This window comes from Dermacentor silvarum, chromosome 2 (assembly GCF_013339745.2).
Source record: "Dermacentor silvarum isolate Dsil-2018 chromosome 2, BIME_Dsil_1.4, whole genome shotgun sequence".
In the NCBI taxonomy this organism is placed as follows: domain Eukaryota; kingdom Metazoa; phylum Arthropoda; class Arachnida; order Ixodida; family Ixodidae; genus Dermacentor; species Dermacentor silvarum.
Window position 1 is genome coordinate 222,193,087 of NC_051155.1, and position 26,019 is coordinate 222,219,105.

A 26,019-nucleotide genomic window follows, 5' to 3' on the forward strand; every position below is an offset into this window, starting at 1 on the left:
TCCCTGCCTTCCCTGTCCTTGTTCTCTCTCTCTATCTCGCTGTTCATAAATGGTTGCATCAGGTTTCATACAACACTTTAACCGATTATGCTTGTTTCAGAAGAATTTCTCGTTCTTGGCATAGCTGGTGCGTACTAGTAAACATGTTTACCGCTAGAGAGACGAATGCATAGTCATACGCAGTAACTTCCAGCTAGTTTATTCAGAACACACAGAATGCAGAATGCCCGGAACATAGAAATGGCATGGCACGCCAATGTTACCGCAATTAGTGGCTATCGGCAAAACATTGTTATACTTGTTTAGTGGACCCGCGCTTATACGGAAAGCGGGATGGAGTTCAAGCAAGGGCGTGCGAAACAGCTACGCAAGACACGCACGTCCTTGTCGGAGAGCACGTTCACTCTCAGCCAGATGTCGCCTGTCTGCCTGACGCAGGTGCAGCGCGGGAAAGCTACGCGCGCGCTGAGCTGTTCGAGCACAGCTACTCTGCCACCGCGTTGCAAAAGGGCCAGGCACCGGGAGCAAGAGCTCACGGGGCCGCGGCGGCGGCGACCACACCGCGGCCGAAGCGGCCCCGCTGCGCCGACGGAGAACCAGGTCCCGGTGGCAAGCGACCAAGGCCCTCTTGTGACTCGGACAGCCCGTCGGAGAACGATTCGGACGACGAATCTACCACGGTTGGGGCTGTGGACGAGCCATCGCAATCAGCACCGCCCCCTGCTCCTCAACGCCGTGCGTATATGCTCCTTTGCTTTTTTTTTTGTTTCTTTTTTTTCAGTAATTAGTCGCAGTTTTTTTTATTCAGGGGATTTGCCCGCAAGGCATACGGTAGTAAATAAATGAATAAAATAACCATCAAATAAACACATGCAGCCCTGCGCGATGCAGGTACTACAGCAATGGGTTTGCGCATATGTTGTCCGTTATCCAACGGGTACAATAGTCCTCTGGAACATTATGATTTAGTTTGTCCTCCTTTAGCACTTGTTGCATCTAATATCCTGAGCACCAGGGCACAATCACAAAGGGTGATGGATGTTCGCCGTAGACACAGAAGCCGGGTACTTAGGACGATTTACAGGGTTGTCACTTGCAGATCCCCAGGCCCACGTGTCAGCAGGTGTCAGGGCCACCCGACCCCGAAGCGGGGTTATTAACTGCATTTCTATCTATAGCGCACTGCTGTCTCTTCTCTAGCAGGGAAGCACGCTAGCCACAGCAGTGGGTAAGCCAGTTGGTTTAGATGTCCACAAGAACAGTTCATAAATGTCAATCTAAACTTCCGCATTCATTCTGCGGATCTGAACCTTCGTGTCACATCCTATGTCATGGTTATCCGTTGGCACGTTGTTGTCAAGACTAGAGCAGTGAACTACACTGCGAAGAACAGCATCAGCGTGAACCGGGTAAAGGGATTTTCGAAATGGATCAGATATGGGTGCCTGTAAACCACGGTTTCAATGCAACTTACTTCGTTGCTATCGTTCCCCCTGGCAGTCTTGCTTTAATCTCACCCAAAGGTGCCCGACACATCGGTGTGCGGGCTGTTAATCTGCGCAAATTTCGCGAATGGGCAGAATTTATTTATTATTCAGTTCTTATTTCTTTCGTATAGGAGTTCTGACATATCCCAATTTTGAGACTCCCATATGAATTAATAAGAATGAGTGGGAAAACATCGTAAGTGAACAACAGGGATATGATCTAGGTATAGTTGTGCGCTCAATATTTGCCTTTTATTTATTTGTTTCTTAAATAAACGTTTTAGAGCGCAGCTCTTAGGCACCCGTTCCTGCGGCAGCGTCGGCGTTGCCCTCGTAACCGAGCGAACGAACACCGCGAAGGATGAAAGCGAACGCGGAGCGCAGTGGGAGATGAAAGAAGGTGATGGCGAAGATAGCGCGAGAAAAGCGGATGAGGAGGGTATGGCGAAAGCGTGAGAAGAAAAGCGTAGTGCTGCGCAAGACGGGCTTTGCGGCGACGATGGCTACGAGATGGCGCCAGAGTAGCACGCATCGTTTCAAACCGCTGCATGAGCGGAGGTTTCAATACAAATTAGCCATCTTATACAATTAGCCTATTCGATTCACAGCAGCGACGGCTGCTGTGAATCGCGCCCACGCGTCATCCACTCGCTGCCTCTCGCGATCTCCCGACTAGCGAAGCAGTCGCGCCACACTTCGCTTCGTTTGCAACGTGTCGCACGAGACAGATTGCCCGCGCCAGCCAATGTATCGCTAAATGAAAACACGCATACAGCTGTCCTCAAATTTCGCATTACGGAGTATCGTAATCGTCGGTGCATTTTTCATTCGATTTTTTCTGACTCCCTTTGTTCTTCACTTTTCTTTGTTGTGGTCAGGTCCGGTCACTGGCTCGCCTCAAGCGCCACTACCGGTGCCGCCATCTGGCGTCAAGCGGCGCCTGTTTGACTCGGAAGAAGACTCGGCGCGGATGTCGCCGGCCATCAAGAAGTACAAGACGAGCATGCTGCTGCGCTACATCGGCGCCAACCTGCGAGAGCCTCCGGAACGCGAAACACCGTTCGGCGTCCAAGCGCCGAGCAAGCAGTCACGGCAGACCGTCAAGCGACCGCGCGAGGAACAGCAACAGACCGCCCGTGCGACCGAGCCCAAGAGGGTTGTGCGCGAAGGTATGTACTGTTCACTGTACCAGCAGAATATGGAGAATGGTAAAGTATTAAAATAAAGAAAGAAAGAAAGAAAGAAAGAAAGAAAGAAAGAAAGAAAGAAAGAAAGAAAGAAAGAAAGAAAGAAAGAAAGAAAGAAAGAAAGAAAGAAAGAAAGAAAGAAAGAAAGAAAGACCAAGCATAGTCGCGCCTAGTTGGCTACCCTACATGTGGGGAAGGTAAAAGGTGTTAAAAAACAACATGACAGACCAGACCAGACCAGACAGAAATGATTTATAAAAAGGCAGGGAGGTTAACCAGTGATAGTTCTGGTTGACTACTCTGCTCAGGGGGAAATGGGTAAGGGGATAGAAAGAGAGTAGCAACAACTTGATTTGGGCGAATTGTTTCATCTTGAATGTAACTAGAAGCAATGCGAAGACACGTCCCTTCGCGCTGCTTCAAGTTACATTCGAGAAAGAGAGAGGTGCTCGAACGATGTAAACCGCGCACGCAATCCAGTGGTAGCAACGGTAGCAGGCAGTGTTCTCAAAGTATGCAAGCCGGAGACCACAGGAACTTCTGCAACACAGATATAGCCTTCTGCGCGGAGGTCCTTTGGGAGCACTGGTCGTACTGCAGCCGTCATTGATCTCAGCGGCGAAATGGGTGAAATGCTTCGCGAAAGCCACATTTGTTCGGATATATGAAATGCTTTGGCGTCAGATTTGTCTGTGGACGGCGATAGTGGACGATTGTCCAGTCTATCGCATTGCGCACATCACTTGGCTCTCGGCACTATAAAATAACCAAGAAAATAGTCAGTGTACACACACCCGTGGATGAATGTTCACTCACTAACAGTCATAAGCGCTCGTATGTACCCGCCGTAGTTGACGTAGTGACTTTGGCGTTGCGCTCCTATACCCGAAGGCGTGGGATCAAATCCCCTACCGCGGCGGCCGCATTTCGATGGGGGCGAAGTGCAAAATCGCCTGTGTAACGTGCATTGCGTGCACGTTATAGAAAACCCCAGGTGGTCAAAATGAACCGGAGTCTCTCACTGTGACGTGCCTCATAAGTATATTGTGGTTTTGGCACGTAAAACCCCAGAATTTAATTAATTTAATTTTAAGCGCTCGTGTAGTCCAGTTGCCTTTAACTCTTTGGTGTCCTTGATATGCATATACTAAAGTTCTTCAGCCAAGGTGCCAGGATCATTACTTCCAAAAGCGGTCTGTCGTCTAAACGGCTGATGCTAGTACTCAGTGCACGCATATCGTTGACCGTCGAAGGATAAGGAATTGGAAAACGGCACAGAATGTGCTCTGTAGTTTTGTTACACCCGCAATAATGACATGCGCCGCTGTTGGCCATTTCGATTGGGATTCAGTAAGTGTCCATAAATACGGCGACCAACCGCATGCGACAAACACCCCGTGACCAGCTTCCCACACTTCACACACGTACACTTTTTCACCACTTTGACACTCCTAATGCTAACACGTTAAAAAAAAAGAGGAAATATGTGAGAAGTTCGTATAGGTTGGTGCATGCAGGTGCCGTAATCGTGTGCCGTCCCGTCATGTTTGATGTAGGTACATAAACGGATGCATGAGCGAGGGAGAGCGCCGAGGTGCGCGATGGCACGAGCGGTGCAAAACAACAGCTCGATCTATAGGCTACCACGCCGTGGGAGGGAATGCGAAGCACCCCTGAAGCTAAAGTGTCGAGTAAAATTTGGGTCGGGCGGATTCGAAACTGTCGAGTTGAATCAGAGCGTGGGTCTGCAACAAAACGTCGCAACTTGTGTATATATAGTCTGAAGCAAGTGTGTATAGAGTGGCGTCTGCTCAAGCCTGATTCACCAGAAGAACCCCTATTGGAGTTTGTCGTAAAGGTTCAGTCTGAAGGTAAATGATTGTCGTAAAGGCCACGGGCAAGTCGTGCAATGCATTGACGAGACGACAGACTGTCTATTAGAGTGTGGGAATAGGTTTCAAGGGAAGGAACACATATTCAGTGGCGACAAATGATCACGAATATACCAAAGAAATTGGAGACTTAGAATGGAGTCGGTTGGACGAGGGACAGGAATAACTGCAAATCACTGACCGGCTCTTACTGCTGTTGATGACGATGGTGATGGTTCCGTTACGCCTTGAATACATTTTTTTTTTTTTTTTTTTTTTTTTACGAGTTCTCGTTTACTGTTTGCGCAGGCCAAAAACCAGCGGCGAAGAAAAAGAAGCGCATCGCTGAACCGTCCAGGTAAAACTATGTTCTCAGGTTGATATTTCTGTAGTTATTTCTCGAAATAACGACGGGTAATGTTTTCCTCGCTAAGACTTGGATGCCGCCTTCTCCCAACCCCTTCCCCGGTTCGCAGTGCGGCCAGTCTGCGGTGGACGGAAATCGAAGCGGCCGAAGCGCTGACGCACCTCTCGCAGTCCTCGGCGTTGTGCTGGTCACAGCAGCCCCAGCAGCAGCGCGTCTCGTAGCCAGCCGACTCCGGCCGTGCGGTTCTGCGGGCGCTGATAATAACGCCGAACCGCGACTCCTGTCTGTGATATCGACACCATCATTCGCCGCGCTACACGCATCGCTTTCTTGTGTGTGTGTCTGTATGTACGAGTATGTCCGTGAAGCAGCGTGGTTTAGCAAAGGTGCATAGAGCTTAAATGTTTGCGAACTTCCCGCGTGTGTTAGAGCTCATGTACAAAGTTAAACTTGTTTAATGCAAAGTAATAGGGTTGTTGTGGATGGCGAGAATGAACAGGATGACTCGCAGGAAGCTTATCGTCATGAAAAGGGCAGATTGACAGGTATGAGGAACGTTCATCCAGCCGGACAATAGGGAGCTTTAAAAATAGGGGACCCAAAGTTAGGGGACGCTGTCGGCCGGCCGTACAAAAGAACGCAGAGTACATTCAAATGCAAAACGCATACATGAGCGTGTGTTGTGCACGTCTATACGCAAAGGCGCTTGAGCGCCCTGTTTCTAAAACTCCCTAACATGCACTGTATACACCCCTACTGAAAAAAAAAAGAAAAAACGTATTCCCCATAACTCCTATATCCATTAACATGATATCATATATGGGAAAAACGAGTTTTTATATGGGAACCTGTAGGTTTCGTATCGGATGATTGGATGTGGGAGTTAAGGGGCAAACGGGTTTTTTAAATAAGGTAGGAATGGAAAGAAAAGAGAATGATCAGTGACATGGAGGACATTGGGAAAAGGAGGAGTGTATGATTCATGATATGACTAGATGTATCAGACTCGGTGAAGGAAAAAAAAGATCAATGCATTGGCGCTCTATATATACAGGTACTATAAATGCAGTCTGCCCTTTGTTCCGTACGAATGCGCAGGGTGACATGTTTAGCAGGGAAGTTCCTGTGCGTTTTTGAAGCTAACGTCAGTTCTTCGGAGAAGTATTCAAGTATATATCCTTGAACAGGCCTCAGTGATCAGAGACGAGCAAATACAAGAACTTCGCCGCGTGTGTTTTCGCTTGCCTATGCGCCAGTTTTCATGCAACAAGGTCGTCGTCGTTTTCCGAGTGTCAAGCTCGCCACCCGAAAGAGAGAGAGTGTGAGAGGAGAAAGAGAGAGAGATATTCGTTAGTGGGTGCTTGAAATATTGACTATATTTGACTATTGACTTCACTTTATTTCCTTAAAGACCCCGTATGAGGGGTGGGTATACAACATACACAAAAAGGTGTTATCACAGTTTTCAAATCGAGAAAGAAATTGTTACATCTTGAATACATTGTGATGAGCAGGTGATAACAGCGACTGAACGAGGAAGGACATTCCAAAATTAGATTTTCGGCAGGAAAACGAGGCTGGTATTTGTGTGCTAGCGTGGTTGTAAACTATATTAATGGATTGATAAGTGCGTTGTGATAGGCGTGATAGAGGGACAATGAATGGTGTGTGATTAAGCGGCGAATAGAAGAACCTGTGGAAGAGGGACAGGATGGTGATGCGGTGGCAACAGGATATAAAAGAATATCAGTGATAAGGCATATTATTTTTTCAGTTATCATATACGCCTACGTCGTTAGATTATGTGAAAATTTAGTGCACCCGAGGGCGCGATCTTGAAGCGCCTCAAGGGCTTTGGCGAGATAAGTTTGGTGTGGGTTTGAGATGGAGGATGCCTATTCGAGTTTCGTTCTTATAGTGATTTACACGTTTACACAATTTTACACGTTTTGGAGCGAAGCGAAGGTATAGCGTTTAAAAAAGCCCAATGTTTTGTTAGCTGATGTGAGGACGTCAGTAAAATACGTGTTGCAGTTTGATCGTTAGACACGGTGACACCTAAGTATTTATAAGATTGTACTATCGAAACGGCTGGATTCTAGCGTGCCCGCTTTTACATATAGTAGCAGATCAGTGTTGCAGTATGGAATGATTATTGAAGCATTATTGAGGGGGGGGGGGGGGGTACTCTGACAGTAGCATGCTATAGCAACATGCGGTTAGCGTGCAACACTGGATGATAAGAGTGATGCATGAAATGACCCACTCATGCATACTACGCATGGGTGGTTAACCAGAAATAGGTCTGGTTTGCTACCCTGCACGGGGGGCGGGGGAAATGGCTCTAAAGAGAACGGAAAAAGAAGACGATCAGAGGTGTCACACATCACTGTCACAGCCTATCTGGCAGACCCATGGAGCAAGAATTATTCTCCGTGGGCAGACCAATGCACTACAGGAAGCGAACTAGCAGTCTAGCTGTCTTTAGCTCGAGAAGCACATGTTACGTGATTACGTCAGTAATGGACAACGCTGAATAGTCTGTTGCGAGAACAACATCAAATTATTATAAATTTACTTTTACCCGGAAATTTCACATCTTTTCGTTCATTTCCCGAGAAAGAAGTTATTTCCGCGGACTTGACCACTCCGTCAAATTACGAGCAGCGCCTCTGGTCTTGTCGTCCCTGGCGTGGTATGGACTCCCGTAAACGCAAGAACAGAGGCTCTCAATGGAAGGCGCAAAATGGCTGTTTTACTGCTTGAACGGCATTCTTTGAGGCAACGCGAAACAACTGGCAAGCCCTCTCACGCACTTTGCACTCTTGTCGTCCCTGGCGTGGTATAGACTCCCGTAAACGCAAGGGTTGCGAGTGTCGAGCTCAGGTACTCCAAAACCGGGTGGGAGGTTAAATTTCACCGACGCGAGAAAGCTTACAAGGGTGCTAAAGTTTTTTGTACAGTACAAAATGTTTAGCGTCCTTGTAAGCTGTTCATTTGAGACCACTTGTTTAGTGCTTTTGGCGTCCCTGGCGTGGTATAGACTCCCGCAAACGCAAGAGCCGCACGCGAGTGTCGAGCTTCAAACAAACAGACGAACAGGCACACTTTCTTTTCCTGGAAGCGGAGTCTATCGCAACCTATCGCAACCGTGGCGCAAGATCCCTCATACGCAGATGATTTAAACACGTTCAAGAACGCATACACGTTAGCACAGCCATTCCTTGTATAAACGTTCTCTCTCGCTTTCTTTCTCACCTCTCTCTTGCCTAAACGGAAATGATCTATAGCATGTTGCACCTGAGTGAAAGGGCTTAGCACACTCAAAGAAAAGTGTAGCTTGCTGTAAATACCTCAACCCTCAACCGCCAAGTTATGATGGATGCCGAGAACACGCGATTTTGATGCTGCTGCGAAGCGGCGACCGGACTGTTCCTCTCCATTTCTTTCTCTCTCTTTCTCTGCTTTTTTTTTTTCTCCTGCTTGACAATCTTTTGTACTATACCATGTCTTCCTGAGTTAACCAGCCGGGTAAACAATTCTTGTACGTTGTAGATCATAAATTACAACTACCTTTGTTCAAGTTGCCGTTTGTAGATTACGGATATATGTATGCCCCCATGCGTAACGCAACACAACCAGTGTATCGCGTTACGCGCAAGAGATCTTTCCGACATGTTTCGCCGTATATTGAGGCTGTATTTGTCTGAAAGAGGACCTGCTAACGTGTGCGCACGAAGTCCTTATACAACACTCCTGTCTAAAAAGAAAACGTTTTGTTTGTGCTGCTTCAGGTCACTCCATTAGTGAGGCGCTTTAAACAGAGCGGGGTTCCGTTCGTGTCGTGGCACATATTGCCCATGCTCTCACCACACACCCTTACAATGTCTTATTTATTTGCCTCCATGGTGAGCATTAAACGAGCGTATGTAATTTGTTGTGTCCTTTATTTGACTCAGCGTACATTTGCTTCCGGATTACTTGTCACTGCATGAGCCCATCTATGCTGCCCCCCTTGTCGTCGTAGTTCTAAATATCGGGCAAGTTTAAACTCGGTCGCGCAAAGCTTAGGCACAGCGAAGCTTACTGGCTGCTACTGCTAGGTATGAACTTGGTTGCTGCTATGTCTTAACTTAGTTTAACTTAACTACGCACGTAGGAAGGTATTCTCGAGCGATCATTTTCGGAGGTGCCTTCCCTTTCGCGAGATTTCGCGTGACTAGCGCTGGACGCGTGGGTGCCTACGAGCGACAGCGCTCCTGGAATGCCACAAACGCAGGCAGGCTAACCAAGGTTGGCACAGTGCCAAGAACGCTGCTGCTTGCCGACGCCGAACGCGTTGGAGGCTAGCCGCTCGTATTAGTCGGCCAGCTTCGCTGTGTCTTGAGCTTTGCGCGGCCTAGTGCAAGCTTTCGCCTCCCCCCCCCTCTGGCTCAGCGCGCCGCGGAGAGAAGAGAGGCAGGGGTCGGGAAGGCAGAAAGCTGGCGAGGAAGAGACCGCGTGCGCATGCACGCGTTCTCCTCCTCCTCCTCCTCCTCCTCCTCCTCCCCCTCCTCCTCCTCCTCCTCCGGGTTGCCACGGCTACGCACCACAAATTACGGCTGGCTTAAACAGCTTCGCTGTTAAAAAACACTTCTATCATGTGTATACAATGGAGAATGAAGAGGCTGCTGAAGGGCTGGGGTCGTCGGCTGCAACAGTCATGTCATGTGCAGGTACTGTACTATGCATCCACTTGCCACGTACCGACAATGTGTCGCTGTTCGGTTATATATAAACATAAGCTCTGAGTCGGAATGCTGTACGTTGCATATCGATATCAATAGTCGCGAGTTTTGAGACTAGCGTCAGTGCTTGCATCGTAGCACACTTATAAGCCAATGCTGCAAATATGAAGCTTGATGTTGCGTATTTCCGAATCATGACTATCGCGACAGAGAGGCATCACTCTACGTTTTAAGTACTTTTAGATATAGATATATACTTCACCTGCCAGCCGTTGGGCGTAGCAAGAGATCCTCGATTGTTTCACGGCGGCCCATTTCCGCAATGCCCACATAGCAACTGGACACGTTTGAGTTAAACTTTGAATTTATTTCCCATAACATGTACAAGGTATATGGTGAGAAATATATAAAAAAGTTACTTCGTTAAAGGGACACCAAATAAAAAAAATAATGTTAGCTGTATTTGAAAATTACCTTTCTACAATGCCAAATAGCCCACTCTTATCATTATAAAAGGTTTGGTCTGCCAGGTGACGTCTGCGCGGACCTGGTTAATATTTTATGGGTTAAAATGGAGCGAAATTATTGTAGTCTAAAAGAGTCAAAGACTGAAAAAGTTTAGCAAATTTCACGAACGTTTACCGAGTTACCGCGACCCAAATACGAAATAAATGCTTTGAAATTTATGACGTCACACTCACATACCGGCGTTGGTGTTTCGGCTCGAAATTCAGAGGACGGACCTGTGATCTTCATTTTCCCTTCTAATAGTCGACCTATTGCCACGAAATTAACCAAAATGCAGTTCTGAAGGAAAACTGTGTCAGTTTACACTGATTAGGGTTTCTCTTTAGTGTCCTTCTAAGCCATCTTGACTGGCCCCACCACAACTAAGATTAAGGTCACTGTTTTCTTATCAATGTATACCTGCTCGTAGAAACCCGCAGAAGTTCCACCATTTCCTTTTACCTTTATCAATCGCCACGACACTTGCGAGAAAGAAAAAAGAAAGAAAAGAAACCGTGCTTTGTAGCCACCATAAGACTTCTCGCGTGAAGCCGCGTTTAAGCATCGCGTCACCAGCGGAATGCGCTCTGGTAATCGACCGGTCTCGCCCTCTCGTGGACCACCTTTCCGGCCTTGATGACCCATTTGACGAGGCGGTCGTGACAGCCGAAGCGGTACACCAGATGCTCCCAGGAGGGCGCCTCCACCACGAGCATGTCGGCGCACTTTCCCAGCTCGAGCGAGCCGTGTGTCGAGGACCGGCCCAGTGAGGCGGCACCGTTTATGGTGGCTGCCACCAGCGATTCTTCGAGGCTCATTTTGCACACCACACACGCCAGGTACATCACCATGGGCTGCAAAGACGCGTAAGTAAAGCGGTTTTTGAACAATTGTTGCAGCGACCATGATCTCTGGCTGGAGCAACACTTGAAAGAAGGACACGTTGAGCGCAAGTTGAAGGAATAAAGGACAGGCAAGGCGACAAAGCTCCGCTATCGTCTCGTTTTCCCATCAGTATTTCAACCTGTACGTTCAACATGCCCTTCATTTTAGCTCACATTAGCATCAGCTCCAAGTCATTTTAGGTCGTTTCTACATATATGCCAGTGGCTTTTACTCTGCATTGCAATCACAGCTATACAGGGTCTTAATGACTCAGCTAACAGGCGCTTGTAGATGAGGGCAATGTCCAACGTTGGCGAGAATTTTGTAGTTGGAGCCATAAGCTGGCCAAGACAGATTAGCTGAAGCTCAAAGCCACCAATGAGTTTGACTCTGAGCACCAGTGAGTCGGAGCCGGTATGAGACTTTGCCTGTGTGAGCCCAATTAGGTCTTATAGGATTTCAGTCTGAATGAGTCGAAACTGAGTCCGGGTGGGCGTGAGTCCGAGTATGAGCGTGTCCCAGGGGACCTACCTGGTGTGAATCTGCAGTGAGTTTAAGTAAACATGAATTCATGAATCACATGTTATTACATGCAATGCAAATGGATCGCAGGAAGATGTAGACTTTATTTTTGTCAACAGCGGGTGAACACGGGAAGTCCGGAAGCAACGTTTCGACAAGGAGTTTTGTCTTTGCCAGGGCAACAGATGTCTGTGTAGAGTAGCAACAAAAAATCGAAAGCATTCCCTGGGCACTAAGATGACTGTAAGCAAAATCGCTGCTTTGTGTTTCCTGACACCTTTACTCCCGTAAAGCTTAAGCGGACGTGCATTTATTGTGATTTTTTAAGCAACGCCAGTGCATGTTTTTCTCTCCCGCGCTGTGCTGTCTTTCTCGAAGAATTGTCCGCTGGCTATACAAGTGCCAGAAAACACAATGGAAGGTCATGACGTCACTCGTTTGCGAGGCCACCGCAATATATAGAGAAAGATTGAGAGAAACGCCTTATTTTTGAACGACTTCACGTCCGAGACGCGGCTGCATAGAATCCAGCTGGTTTCCGGCCGCGGCTGTGGTGCTGAGTTCACCTGACTCGACCAATTGATGGGCTTTATATATCGTGATCACCTGCAAATGCTCTGTTACAAACTCCAGAGCCAACCGGCGAAGACTGCCAAGCGAAACTAATTTAGGCGGCTTAAAAGAAAAGCGAAAAAAAAAAACAGACATTTTAGACAGTAAGCATCAAAGCGGTCGTTTCCTCGTGTGAGAGGTATCATCTGCAACTTTATCTTACGTCATTCTTTCCGCAGTATAAAACAAACAGTTATCGTCAACGCTATAAAGTTCGCGCTGTCCACAATCACATTAAGTGATTGCCTCAGGAAATTTATGAGAGATAACGTATCCTGTTTGTTTTCCTAGCCCTATTTAGAGATTTGCAAAGAGAGCATTATGGCTGACAGCCATAATGCCCTCAGAACTACCCACGCGAAACAGTCCAGACAGGACATGCTCTCATGCCTTGGTGGAAAGGTGTATAGGCGAGACGTCATTGGAGTTCTCGGCGCATGTCGATACTCTACATATGGCACATCGGACTAAGATCAAAGCGAATTAGGTCATTGGCCCAAGCTTCCTAATAGAATACAGCATTGTTCCAAGCAGCTTTATCTCACCACCTGTGAACATCTGTCATTTTTCTTTCATGCGTCGTTTCAAGTGGTGAAGTTAATTCATACCACGCGGAAGCGTGAGTGCAATTTCACATTCTACTAGTATTGTTTACGAGAGACGACATAAAGAGGACCTGCTGTTTTGAAGAGGCGACACTCAAAAGCGCGGTGGTTTTAAGCTAGGTTAGTTGGCTTACACTCAACATGGCGAACAGCGCAGACGACGGACAAGTGAACGAACGGAACAAATGGGTTACCGACTGAATTTTATTCGGAGCCGTAGAGTATAAGGCAAGTGACACAGGAGCACAACGCTATCTATAAGTTACTCGGCCGTCCGAGCGGCTGGACAGCCCTCTGGATAGTGTCGAACTCCTTCATGTAGTCCAATTCCGCCGTGTTGGCGTTTTAGGACAATCAGAGAGGCCGTAGTAGGCTCCGTGAGCTAATCAGAGCTGTCAAGATGGCGAATTTGACAATATGGCGGAATGTGACTGTGTCAAGAATAAGCACACCCTGTTAGGTCCCCCTGAGCTCAGAGTATAGCCTGTTCTCTGGTATAGCTTATCTCACAAACACTCACCATGGCTAGGCAATAGGCGTTTGGGTTGAAGTCCGAGCCCAGGGAGACGGCCACGCCGGCCTCGATGAGCCGGCGCACGGGTGGCGGCTCGAGCCGCAGCAGGAACGCCGTGGTGGGCAGCACCACTGCCACGCTGCCCGCCTTCGCCATGGCATCTATGCCGGCCTTGGACACGCACTCCAGGTGCGACATGGCCTCGGCGCCTAGAGACGCCCCCATCTGCAGGAATCGCCGCTTGAGAGATTCTGCTAGTATAGATGAATTGCTCAAACCGTACACGCACTATGCCCGGGCAGCCCAGCTTACGGAACATGTAAGGGCGCCAGCCAGAAGCTAGTCTGCGGAGAGAGACTTCTTTCCTCCACACGATCGAGATTACGAGGAAGGGAGCAGACATACGGAGAGATTAGAGCCTGCGTATTCCGTACGAGAAGAGATTTTCGGGCTATTACGATGGAACGGTCGTCGAAGGGAAGGGTTCCAGCACGTGAAGAACCTGTGAAGTACCCAAGCGTTCCGCCACCGAATCTGAAGTAGATGATGGCCATCTACTGGACTTTGTCCAGGGACAAAGTACACAAGAGAGAAAGTGCTTAGAGTTGCCGGATACGAATTGACCAGCCCACAGATTACAAACGATTAGTTACGGGCAATAAGCTCCACAAGCCACTTATGTAGCTTTTTAAAGACGAAGGCCTGCAAGTATTGATTCAGTGTGATTGTCACATGGTAGTGCATGCGTTCCAAAAAGAAAAAAAAAAGAAAGGAAAACCCTTAGACGCACATTTGCCATTCATAAATTAAAGAAGTCCAGACAGTGGAGTATTGGAGAGCCCGTGATCTTTTAGCGATGACCAAATAATCTGCGCATCATTGTGCTTCTTAATATCTTTTTGCCTTACTTGCCCGTTGCAACAAGTTTCCTCAGCAACAACATAAATCATTTATGTCATGTATTGTCAGCAGGTACAAAATGCATCGTATGTGCCACTTGGAGGCAGATAAGGGAATCGCATACAGCCTAAACAAGAAGTCGACGTCGTGTGCGTACAGCAGGCCTTAGACCTGAGCAGGTGCATTCTGGTCGGACACAAAAGGAGACAGTGTTCGAGGCTGTGCAGTATAGAGAGTGGTTCGATAAAAGTAAAGAATCTACATTTCATAAAGAATTCGTACGTTGTAAGCAGGACGAAAGAAATCTGGTTCCGTTTGTCTTAGTCGTGTGGCACGAACACACATAAAGGTGGTCGCTGAATATATGTCCGCTAGAGCTTGCATAACTCTTTCTGTCCCTCAATCCGACACGCGAGCGTTTACACGTACTGCGTGAGTCGACTTCTCTCGATCTATACCCTCTCCTGGCGCATTACCGCCGTATATAACGTACAAGGGTGCGATGTTCTAGAAATGCGATGCGATGCGCCACTTGACGCATTAATTTAAACTCGACTACTGTTCGACCGTGTACACACTCAAACGAGTCCGAACACGTGTTTTGAGGCGCACATATATGCATTCGGAATTCCCACCTCGACTCCGCCAATCCAGTTGAGCTCCTCGGCATGGAAGTTGAGCCTGAGACCCGCTTCGCGACCGGCCTGCAGAATCTTGCGCGAACTGTCGACGTCGAAGACGCCCTTTTCGCAGAAGACATCGATGTTCTCGACGGTCAGCGTGCCCTCCAGAATGCGCCTCTTGATCTCCGGCAGCTGCCTCGTCACGATGTCCTCGGTGGCCTCTTCAGCGCTCTTTCCCCTGCGACGACACAGTGCGCTTGTTCCCAGAGTACGCACACGGGAAAATGTTGGTGCGTAGAGGGACGATTGTGGTTTGGTTCGATTTCCCTTCTACGATGTTTAGAGCTACCTTTTCTTTTACCACCGCTCAATATTTGACCTACTTCGAGGATACGTGAAAGTCACTCCAAAACTATAATTATGTCATTTTTATAACATTATGCAGGAATAAAACATCATACGCGGTAGGGTACGTAGACGGGACGTGTCGTGAACATTACTGGCAATATATAGCAGGTACTTGTGCAGTCTGACAATGTGTCCGTTTAGCAATGTAGCAAACGTATGTAATTGAATTTCTGAATTCGTAAAATAACCAAAGCCTCCTTAAGGAATTACAAGGCTCGCATTAGCTTCAGCTTCAGCTTTCACCATAACCACATTTTCACCTTTCACCATAATCATCTGGAGCAGCATTCCAGGTGTTTGGCTAAAGGGTTGGGAGGGGTTGTGGTGTGGGGAAAAGGTGCTCTTTTCTGCTGCCCAAAAAGGGAGCTCGGCTCGGCTACCTGCTCCAGGGGTGCTACTCTAAACACTCTTCGCTGAGGAGGAAGGAATGAATTGGGAGAGAGCATTGCGCAACACGATTGAAGCCAAACGTATCGGCCCAACACGTGATCGTCACGTCAGAGCAGGCGGTAGGTTTTAGTGCTCTCGCTTTGCAGTCAGAGCATTAGCAGGGCAGCCGGACACGTGTGCATCGATTAAAAACTATCGGGAATGAAAGATTACCGCAATGTGCTCTTATGAGTCACGTATTGAGCCGCTACACTGAGGGAAAACGCTTCACGCAGAGTTCGCTTGCTGAGGCTGGCTGCGTGATGTAATGTTCCCTCCTGTAGTTTACTTCTTTCTTCCATGCTGTCCGCCACATTGTTCTATTCACCGTTTTGTCAGATGCCATAGGCTGACAGAGCAGTCACACCGTCTTCGATTGGCTCAAACGGAATTCGACAACATGGCAGAACTTCACAGCGCAGTAGCATTCCAATGCTCATAAATATCTTCGTCCTCGCTCGTACCCATCGGAAGTGTCGTAATACCGCTATCGCGGACTGTTAAGGTTGCGTTTTCAAAAAGTAACAACGGAATTCACGGTATAGTAGATTCGTTTTGTGTGCATAAAAATGGCCGTGCGGGCAGATTGGGTGCTTCGCGACCATGTTAAGTGCACTGCGCACAAAGTTGATAAATTGCTTCTATAAATGCCCTAGATGGCCGCGCCCACGAGTCGAAAATAAAATCTCTATATTGACGCAGTGCGCGTTGACGTAGGCCAAGCGTATTTTCATCTAATGTTAGAAACCTGCTCACTTTTAAGCGCGCACTTGTACGAACGCACATGAAGACTCGCGTGTGGACACGTAATGCACATGCATCGTGCACGGGACTATCTCACTTAGGAACGGCGTGCGCGCCGCAGTAGGTGCTGGATATCTCTATCGGCGTCCTTAGGCGAGCCTTCTCGATCGTGTGTAGCATCTTGAGCTCGGTCTGCAGGTCGAGTCCGTAGCCGGACTTGGCCTCGACCAGTGTGGTGCCGGTCCGCAGCATGGCGTCCAGCCGCTCCACCAGGCCCTCCAGCAGGTACTCCTCGCTGGCCTTGCGCGTGTGCTCCACCGTGAAGTGGATGCCACCTCCCTTTTCATGAATCTCCAAGTACGTTGCGCCGGCCAACTGCGAGGGCAGGTGCAACCAGTTGAATGCTTACGACTTGTTCCGAAACTCCGCTTCAGAACCAGGCGCTGTCAAAACTCAGGGCATGCTGGGAAGCCTTTCATGGGGGGGCTAAAAATGCATTATCGGGATCGGCCCACATACATATTTGATTGCACTGCCTCCAGGATCGCCCCGTGTTAAAAACGACATCTAAAAGGCTTGCGAGGACGCACATCGTGCATTGATGTAATGATCGACTCATCAAGTTACCATGTTTGATTACACAGTCCGTGAGATCGGCGCACTTTATTAGTATGCATATTTTTTTTTCGGGATTAGCCCACTTTACACGGCGGGGCGCCCGATGACACGCCAAACTCACGGGATGTATACAAAGAAAGTTTGGCTTAAAAAAAAAAGTGCTTGTTACAATATTGCACTTTTTTAGGTTGGCGGCAATAGCCTATGGCACTCACCTTCATCGCAAATTCGTGTACACGGTCCCCTGCCCATACAGGATGCGTGTGCGAATCAACGAGCCCTGCGTAAGATATGTTAGATGTGCTACACTGTAGCATTTCCGAGCAATTAAGATTTCCAGTAATCGCGCAACGCGTCGCTATACATCAACTTGAGCTGCGTTTTAGTTACACACAGCCCAGACTCACCGGGAAGAACGCAGCAGCCGGTGGCATCGATAACTTCTTCAAACTGGCTTTGTTCGTAGTTCTCGGCGATGACGCTGCTTTCGTCTATCGCAGCTATCCTCCCAAACCTGCAACATTGCTTCCATGTATTGGTCTCGAACCCAGACAAAACAAGCAACTAAGAACGGGACTGTAAAAATGAACTTACTTGAAGAAATCAAGTGCAGTCTAAAGAGGAGAAAAGAGAAAAAGGACGCCTGCAAACTGACATATGTCGAAGCGTCCTTAAATGTTAGCTGTCATCATCATAATCACTTCTAGAGTTAAGGTTTGCAATCAACCCTGGAAACTCCTCTTGCGAGAGTAACATGCTTCATATTTAACTCCATTTCAGAGAGCTGTCGTACCCTTGATATGGGAGCCCGTTCACCATGCTTCGGCATAAGCCGACTGAACGTTCGCTTACTCCATCGTAAGAGTTAACATATGTATATGCACTATTGTGGAGTTCTAAACCTGTCGAATATGGCGTTGAATACTGCATAAGCAGTTACTCCTGCAAAAGGAAATGCCGGCAATCTATTTGTTCGCTGTTCCGATAGAGAACGCTAGCTGTACTTGTGCTGAAGCAGTAACGTACTCCAATCATGAATACGAAAGCTTTCGAAAATGGCGTTTCAACATAATACTATATAAACAGTACATAAACAGCTACTCCCGCAAAAGACTTCGTGAGCACTCCCTTTGTTAGAGTACAGGTCCCTTCACTACTCTTTTTCGTGCGGCTTCCTGCGTTACGTCAGCGACTCCTACACTTCGCTACCGTCCTCTGGTGGTGAGCGCTATGTGGCCTTTTAGATGAAGTGGCTAACCTACTACTTTGACTAGCGGTAGCGGGTTACAGCCAGCGATCTCTGGCAATTCATCGGGAGTCTGTACCGAATGGTACGTAACGTGAGAAAATTTCGAGAATCTGTGAAGGTGTGAGAAGGAGAGGGCATAAATGGTTGTAAAGAGATGGAGTACTATAGATAAATACTCTAGATTGATCCTGGATGGAATATGCGCAGGTGGTACCCAGGGATAGAGAGAGGAATGTGTAAAGGAGGAGCTTGTTGGTCATTCGCTCTGGTCCTGCATAAGATGCCCCTCATGCAAAAGGGGCGCTAGCTTGAGATATCACTTGTAAAACTTACCCTCCCATTAAGGTTGCATAGGGCTGATGAGCTGGGGTATGTCGTCAGCACGACTTATCTGTTCAGAGACTTTTTTTTTTTCAGATGTAATTGGGGCGTTGTAACGTTGCTCCAGGAGTACGCGTCACAATATCTTTTTGTTATACGTTTATCTCAGTCATACGCATGTGGAGTCCCCATGTGGAAACACGAATATGGTGATAGACCCGATGTATCATGCCACGGCACCATGTCGCGCTTTCAACCCGGCCTGCTTGACGCGTATTAGCGCCAATTTTCCAGAAATATTTCAACTCTGTTAGAGTCTCTCTAAGTGGAAAGAAGGTACTATCGACCAATAAAGTTTACGGACCAAGGGATCTGACATAAAGCTGAATATCTCCGCAGCCTCAAAACGCAGCCTGGTATTCCCCTTTCCAGCCTCTACTGGTATATGCGAACAACACTGCGATGTACGGTTTTACTGGCTACTTTTATTAAAGGCTGCTCGGATATTTAGCGTTTTCTGAGATCCCGTGCTCCGTAAACCGTTTTTGGTCGATAGTACGTCGTATAAGGTACAGCTGCGAAGATAAAGCTAAAAGCGCGGTCAAAGACTTGGACGCACTATATAGCGCTATAGAACACACTTGAATATGTCATTAACCTTTTAGCAGTTATTGCCAGACAGGGGCCGCATTCTGAAACATTCCACTTCGGCGATAGTTCGCCGTTCGCCTTCAGGCGCGCGTTGATTGGCCGGTTGAGCAAAATTGAATGACGTCGGGCTCAACGAGCCAATCAGCTCATCCAATTTTCCTGAAACAGCCAATCAGCGCGCGCCTGAAGGCGAATGGCAAACTATCGCCGAAGTGGAACGTTTCAGAATACGGCCCCAGCTCACAAAAAAAGAAAAAAAAATATTATACCAATGCATTTTGTTTTGTTTATGAAATATCTGAAGCACATATATACAATAATCGTTGTTCAAATGCGACGAAATATTATTTGGTAAGTGTATAAGGAATGGGCATCAATTTTTTTTTAGGTTACGCTTAGTGCGAAAATACACGTCACAGAAATACGACATGCACTATAAACACCCGTCCGTGATTGCAAGTGAGAGATCTGAGAAGAGAGAGAGAGAAAATAACGGTTTCCAAGTTTTACTCACTGGTTCACCACTATGCTGAAAGTAACATCGTTTCCTTGCAGGACGGCCAGTCGCCTCATCGAATCGCCTTTCACAATTTTTTGTCCATTGTCTACAACTTGGACAACTTGCCGAGCGTTTTTCAGCAGCAGCCGGTACTTGTCAGCCATCGCTTTGTCTGCGCTAACAGCGACTGAGGTCGCGTCGCTTCCGATAAGCAAGTTTTATAGCGGCGAGGAATTTATACCCAGACTCGACCTCTGAGAGACTTGGCTGCCGCAGCCCGTAGCCGCTTAAAGATGCAAGGCTAAAGTAAGCAGAAGCGCGCTTATCTATACAACGCTTTCTTTTCTTTTCTTTTTTTTTTTTTTTTTTTTTTTTTTTTTTTTTTTTTTTTACAGTGATAACAATTTATTTAAAAGAAAAGATAAACCCCGCCGGGACACTCCGTTTCGGTTTCGGATAAGCGCCATGCTTCCACCATACCTCACAGCTTCATTTATTATTTTTTTATTTCTTTATATTTTTTAACAAATGGGTGGGAGGTGGGGGATAAATTTGGCGATATTTCTCACTATTCTGGAGCCCTGGAAAGCTCAAACCATGATGGAGAACCGTGGCTCAAACTGGCCCTTGTTTTTGAGTTTGCGTACGACGACCTTTCATTTCGACGCTGTAAATTGAACACAATAGAACAGATTTATATTTTTCCGCCATGCCTATATGAGCTCGTTCAAACGCATTCCATTTTTATAATTTAGATATCGCACGACGTCGCAGCAAGGCTAGAGCATGGCCTCCAAGACTATAGAACATTAACATGCAAAAGTTTTGCGTGCGCTGAAGTGGATAGCGCTTAATGAAATTAGAATGCTTGCATATCGCTTCTTGGACGGTTTTACTGTATAATGAGACATGACGCTCTCAATGCAGAGTCGTGCGTACATTTATTTTCCACTATTGATAATTAGAATTGGAGATCGGGGATGCGAGCCACCACTTGGGGGGGGGGGGGGGGGTGCGGTCTAAAATATCGACATGTAATAAACTAAACGTCTGCTTTAGATGTACTGTAATTAAATGTAACTTTACTTTATTTTTAATACGTAACTGCGCTTGTTAGTTTAGAAGCCTGTTTATTTCTTGCACGGCATCTTGCAGGTGCATCTTTGCCGCTTCATAGAGTGCGAGTATCCCAAGCCGTCCCAAGCGGTCATCATGCGCTGTTGCGAGCGGCCGTGGCGCGGCGCTGCTGCACCATTCGCGTCAACCGGTTCCGATCGGGGAGCAAGCTGGAAGCGCCTGCTACGAGCTGCAATTTCTCGCTTCATTATTGTGCTACTCATGTCACTTGCCTAATATTTTTTCAATGCTACAGCACAACATAGTAACATATATTATTATGCAAGTTATACTAGTGGTAGTGGTATCATGGATAGGGCAGCAAGGTAACGCAATTAAGAACCGGCGCAATAAACGGCAGCGTCTGATCTCACTCAGATCTTAGAGCCCGAGCGCAAGTGGCGTAGTCAGGGGATGGCACACAGGCTACGTGCCCCCTCTCCCCCCCCCCCCCCTTCCAGCCTTCATCCTCACCCGGTCAAGTGCGTGCACACACACACGCAACTCCATGAAAAAAAATGTCTGCCTCCGCCACTGCTGGGGATAGTTTGTATACAGAACTGACCATGCATAGCAAAGGCCGCGAAATCTATGTACTCGAGAGGAATACGAAACCAGCTGTTCGCGCAGTCTTGTTTTCACAGGACCATGAGGGCTCTAATTATATAATCACAGTGACGGCTTATTCGCAGCGGGTACGTACGGAACGTAATTATCAGTGGTTTGATACGCTACTCGTGCATCATAGTTTTATTCAACAACGTGTTAGCCGAGTCATTTAATACTTATCAAAGGACGCTTAGCTCTGGTTCGTATCCAGGAGAGGGGGGGGGGGGGGGTGGCACACCGGGCATGTCGCCCATGTATCACAGATGTATCTGATGTATCAGAAATACAGACACTAATTATCGTATTATCATGATACAGCCACAAGGTGTACCTTCGATACTGCCTAACCCGGGGCCTGTGCGTAATATACTAGGAGCGGCTGCGGCTGCGTAGTGCGCTGTGTGGAGGTATTTCTAATAAAAAAAGAATGCAGAAACTCCACTGGAGTTGTCTAAGTATGCGTAAGCATATCCCTAAATTTCAGTTGGCCCACCCCTAGATTTAAATTGGCCCATGTCCAAATGTCAAGTTGGTCCATCCCCAACTTTCAGTTAGCCCACCTGCAAATTTCAAGTTGACCGACCCCAAAATTTCAGTTGGCCCACCCCTACTATAAGCTTCCCCATAAATTTTCTGCGGAGCCCTATGTATCCCTATATGGCTATTCTCTTTCTGATTTTTTTGTTTAAATTGTTCCTTATCGCTTGTAAAGCTACCAATAATCTACATTTACGCAATTATGACGATTAAATGCCGTAACTTCTCAAATTACGCATTTTTGTGCAGATACAAGGCATTACAATTTTCGAGTGACGGGGCTGGCTTATTAGCCAAAGAAATGCTTACGCATTAAAAGTTGCTCGCATATAGTTGTTATGCGTGGTTGCATATAGCGATAGCTATATATGGTCAGTGTAATGAGCTCTATAACGAAAGCTGTTATACTCCGGGTGTCTAAGTGTATTTTAAATAATACTTTTTGTAGTATTTAACAATATCCGTGTTGAAATAAAAGTACGGTTCCTTCGGAGACATTCCATCAGCGGTGACGGCCATAGGGCCACGAGTGATACGTGTCTATTAGTCGCGAATTAACAAAAATTCAATAATTAACATCTTTTGATTTCAATGGGCTCATTGTAAATGAAAAATTGAAGCGAGCTCTGCGTACAAACTTCGTCTGTTTGTAAGACACATGTTATTGCGATAGCAATTTATGGACACTCCAGGCGAATTTCAACCGTCGTCGTTGCCGTTGCCGTGATGTCCAAGTGCGATAACATCGCGGCCGCGCACTGTGTGGTTTAGGCGCGAGCGAAAGCTTGCATGGGTGAACCGAGATGATGATAAGTGGTTCTTGAGGGAAAGGGAAAGGTTGGCGCTATCTTCTGCAGCCCTTGAGGGAGCACGGCTCGAGAAGTACGGTGCCTTGATGCGTCTTCTCGCGCTTGCAAGGGAGGAAGGCGGGGAGGATACGCGCCGTCGTTTCACGCAGGAAAGGGGGGGGGGGGGGGGGGTGGCAGGTTAGTGGGCCATCTCATATTTCACTCCAGCTGCGGCGGCTGAGCGCGGCCGCGTTCTATCTGAGAGGCAATCTGTATTGGATTCGAAGGCTAGCCGATCGGATATATAGCTGATCGCTTCGTGTGCGCTGTCTTCTCGCGCGCCTAGTTCGCGTTGGAGAGATGGGTAGCATGAAGGGGAATTCATTCTCTCGCCGCTGCTGTGGCTCTTCAACACGCCAGCTTTCTGACAGCGAGTGTCCGCACGGTCATTGAGTGAGACGTGCTATATGTGTTCGTGTTCGCCCGTTTGCGCTTGACAACATGCTTGTTAATTTCGTTAGTAAGTGAATGGCTACAGCAGTTTATGCAGCTCATAAAGCGTATACTAGAGCGTATAAAACGTAAACATCTTACTTTGTATAGTTGTGTAATAATTTGCTATCGCAGTCAATGCTTCGCCTGTATAGGGCGAAACTGTGAGTTTAGAACTCACCGTTTCACTTGCATACGTAATTTACTGCTAAAGCCGTAATTAGTCCGCACATCTCGAACTTCGCTTAAACACCACCCATAACCTGCCCCTAATTTTAAACAGATATCTGCAAAGTGCCTTATTTATAGAAATCTACTACGAAGCTTTATAACGCATGAAAATAGGGAGAAAATGATGGTTCACCGATAATTTGTAACGCGTCCATAAGTAAGCCATGCAGAAACAATACAGTTCTGCCACACATTAAAACGAACCCCCTGTTCGTACTGTTCGCAGCGAACGTAGCGTTTTTGCAGACAAGTGCCTAGGCGGAGCGGACATACTTTGTGAGCTTCAGGAGACTTCAGGAGTTGTCTAAATGAAAAATTTGGAGGCAGTGACATTTTCATGCAACCCCCCCCCCCCCTTTTTTTTTTTTTTGAAATCTTGAATATCGCACCTAATTCGAGATACTCAAAGCAGAATTCAAAAGATCAATCGAGGCAGTATCGATACTGAGCGCGTCCCGCTGCGCGTCAGATGGCAACGCCTCGCAAAGAAGCGCGCGGCTGACTTTGAAAGCATACCGCGGCAGATCCTGACCCGACACAGCCGCATATGCTTGCCAGGCAAAGCGTGCCGTATCAGTAGCTGCCGCGACTGGTCGAGACGTTCGGTTTCCAACCTCCTCGCGCTTTTCGTCACGGAGCGTTTCGTCCTGATATGATAGCGGGACCATGGGTGTTCTGTGGCGGGACCGCCTTTTCTGCGCTCTCACTGCGCTCGGCATCGATATTGCCTTGATTTACCGTTGAAATTCGATGAAGAGCATCTCAAATTAGGTGCGACTTTCCAGATTAAAAAAAAAGAGAGAGAGAGAGATGAGGGTGCCTTCAAATTTGCCATTTAAACAACTACTCCTAGAGCACTAATAAAAAGGTTATTAATAATGTCTTAATTAATCTTCTGAAGCTCCCGGTGTTAGCGGCAAAGTATGTCCGCCTCGAATGCACTCGTCTGCAAAACGCCACGTTCACTCCATTATAGCCTTTTTATAAGAAATCTGTAGTGTCTAAAAATAATTAAAAAAACACCCTGTGTAATGAGGAGGAAGGATAAGCAGATCGCACAGGCAAATATTAATACATAGTTCGTCAAAGCGGTTTAGGCGGAGGATCATATGGCTTGAAACAACTTAAATAGACGGGAGAGGCCCCGCCCAGACGACCGAAGCGCGGCAGCTTATTGCCTCCGCGACTAAAGAAATAGTCCCGCTGACGCGACTCGGCTAGACTCAGCCCAGCTCGAAGCGCGGACTGCATGCTCTCCGTCGGCGGTGTCACCGGCCGTCCGGCGCATGACGTCAGTCTAGAGTGTGCGCCCATTGGTGGAGGCTCGTGTGCATCCGCCTTTGAGGAGCAAATGCCGCTGCCTTCTAAAGTTGTACCCGACTGTAGTTGCCGTTCGGTTGTATGGCAAACCAGTTCTGATGAATCCCGCAAGGTGGAGAAAGTATCATGAAAGGGTTAAGGAAACAGAGAAAAAAAAAAAAAGGTTAAGGAAACAGAGAGGGGTCTGTGGAAAACAGGAATGCAGACAAAATCAGCACTGGGAACATACCGAACTTTCAAGCAAGAAATTACCAAAGTATCTACGATAATTCTATGGGAAGCTCTTTGTTGTTTGAAGCCAGGACGGGAGTATTGCGGACTGAGATGTACCGAGTCAAGTACCAAGGTATAGACACGTTGTGCTGTGCGTGTGGAGAAGAAGAGGAAACGGCTGAACACCTCATACTTTTCTGTAAAGGGCTTAACCATACAGTGCAAGGCACCGGGGCTGATTTTTTCAAAGCATTGGGGTTTAGGGACAGTGAAGGCAAAATAGACTTTAAGCGGGTAGAAATAACCAAACAGAGGTTATCTGATTGGTGGATAAAATCAAGGCAGCGGTGAAATTTCACCCACCACAAAGTACAAAATATGTTAATAGTCATGGCTAGGTGGCGTATGCCACCGCCCGGTTTAAAGGGTTCAGCCTCATCCATCCATCCATCCATCCATCCATCCATCCATCCATCGGAAAGATTGTCATCCACCTGAATGTAGCACGAAGCTACAAAGGCGGCGCTGAGCCGTGCTCCCTCAAGGGCTGCAGAAGATAGCGCCAACCCTTTCCCAAATGAACCACTTAGTAGTACAAAGGCGTGATGCCTCCTGGTTAAGTCAGATGGTAGAGCGGGTAGAGCGACCGCCCCGGAAAGGCGTTGGTTCCGGGTTCGAATCCTGTACCAGGACGAATTGTTTCTCAACTACGAAGCGTTCGGTTGTAGTTAGAGAGGATAGGTAGACATGTTGTAGTTAGACAGGAGAAAAGACAGCCTCTGACCGGTTCATGCTTCAGTCCATTTTAAATCCAAGCGCTTCTGGAATGTGTACGTCACCTACGGGTCACACTTGTAATGGTCTCAACAGTAATGGCACAACAGCGCCGGTAGCGGCGACTCACCGCAGGAGCGCTCCCATATATCCGGGCGTCGCATAGCTTACTCTACCAAAGCTTCTAAGCCACTCGGCCGGACCATTGGCCGG

At 47.5% G+C, this 26,019-nt stretch overlaps 2 protein-coding genes across 3 annotated transcripts in view; one reads left to right on the forward strand and one right to left on the reverse strand.

The window, feature by feature from the left end:
* LOC119442704 (iroquois-class homeodomain protein IRX-1) overlaps positions 1 to 8,848 on the forward strand; it is a 23,037-nt gene extending 14,189 nt beyond the window's left edge. Inside the window, exons 6-9 of one of the 2 annotated variants that reach the window (XM_037707671.2) lie at positions 439 to 735; positions 2,366 to 2,656; positions 4,855 to 4,903; positions 4,980 to 8,848. In XM_037707671.2, coding sequence (XP_037563599.1) covers positions 439 to 735; positions 2,366 to 2,656; positions 4,855 to 4,903; positions 4,980 to 5,133 — 791 coding nt within the window. In that variant the 3' untranslated portion in view covers positions 5,134 to 8,848. The remainder of the gene's footprint in view (positions 1 to 438; positions 736 to 2,365; positions 2,657 to 4,854; positions 4,904 to 4,979) is intronic. The other variant, XM_037707672.2, reaches the window with a different exon arrangement.
* Positions 8,849 to 9,985: 1,137 nt separating this feature from the next.
* Positions 9,986 to 19,974, reverse strand: LOC119442706 (probable imidazolonepropionase). The gene is made up of 7 exons (XM_037707673.2): positions 19,742 to 19,974; positions 17,414 to 17,520; positions 17,222 to 17,286; positions 16,486 to 16,763; positions 14,820 to 15,045; positions 13,291 to 13,509; positions 9,986 to 11,000 (listed from the first exon to the last, which is right to left on the reverse strand). Exons 1-7 carry the CDS (start codon positions 19,888 to 19,890, stop codon positions 10,716 to 10,718), a joined length of 1,329 nt encoding a protein of 442 aa, XP_037563601.1. The 5' UTR covers positions 19,891 to 19,974; the 3' UTR covers positions 9,986 to 10,715.
* Positions 19,975 to 26,019: the final 6,045 nt, after the last annotated feature.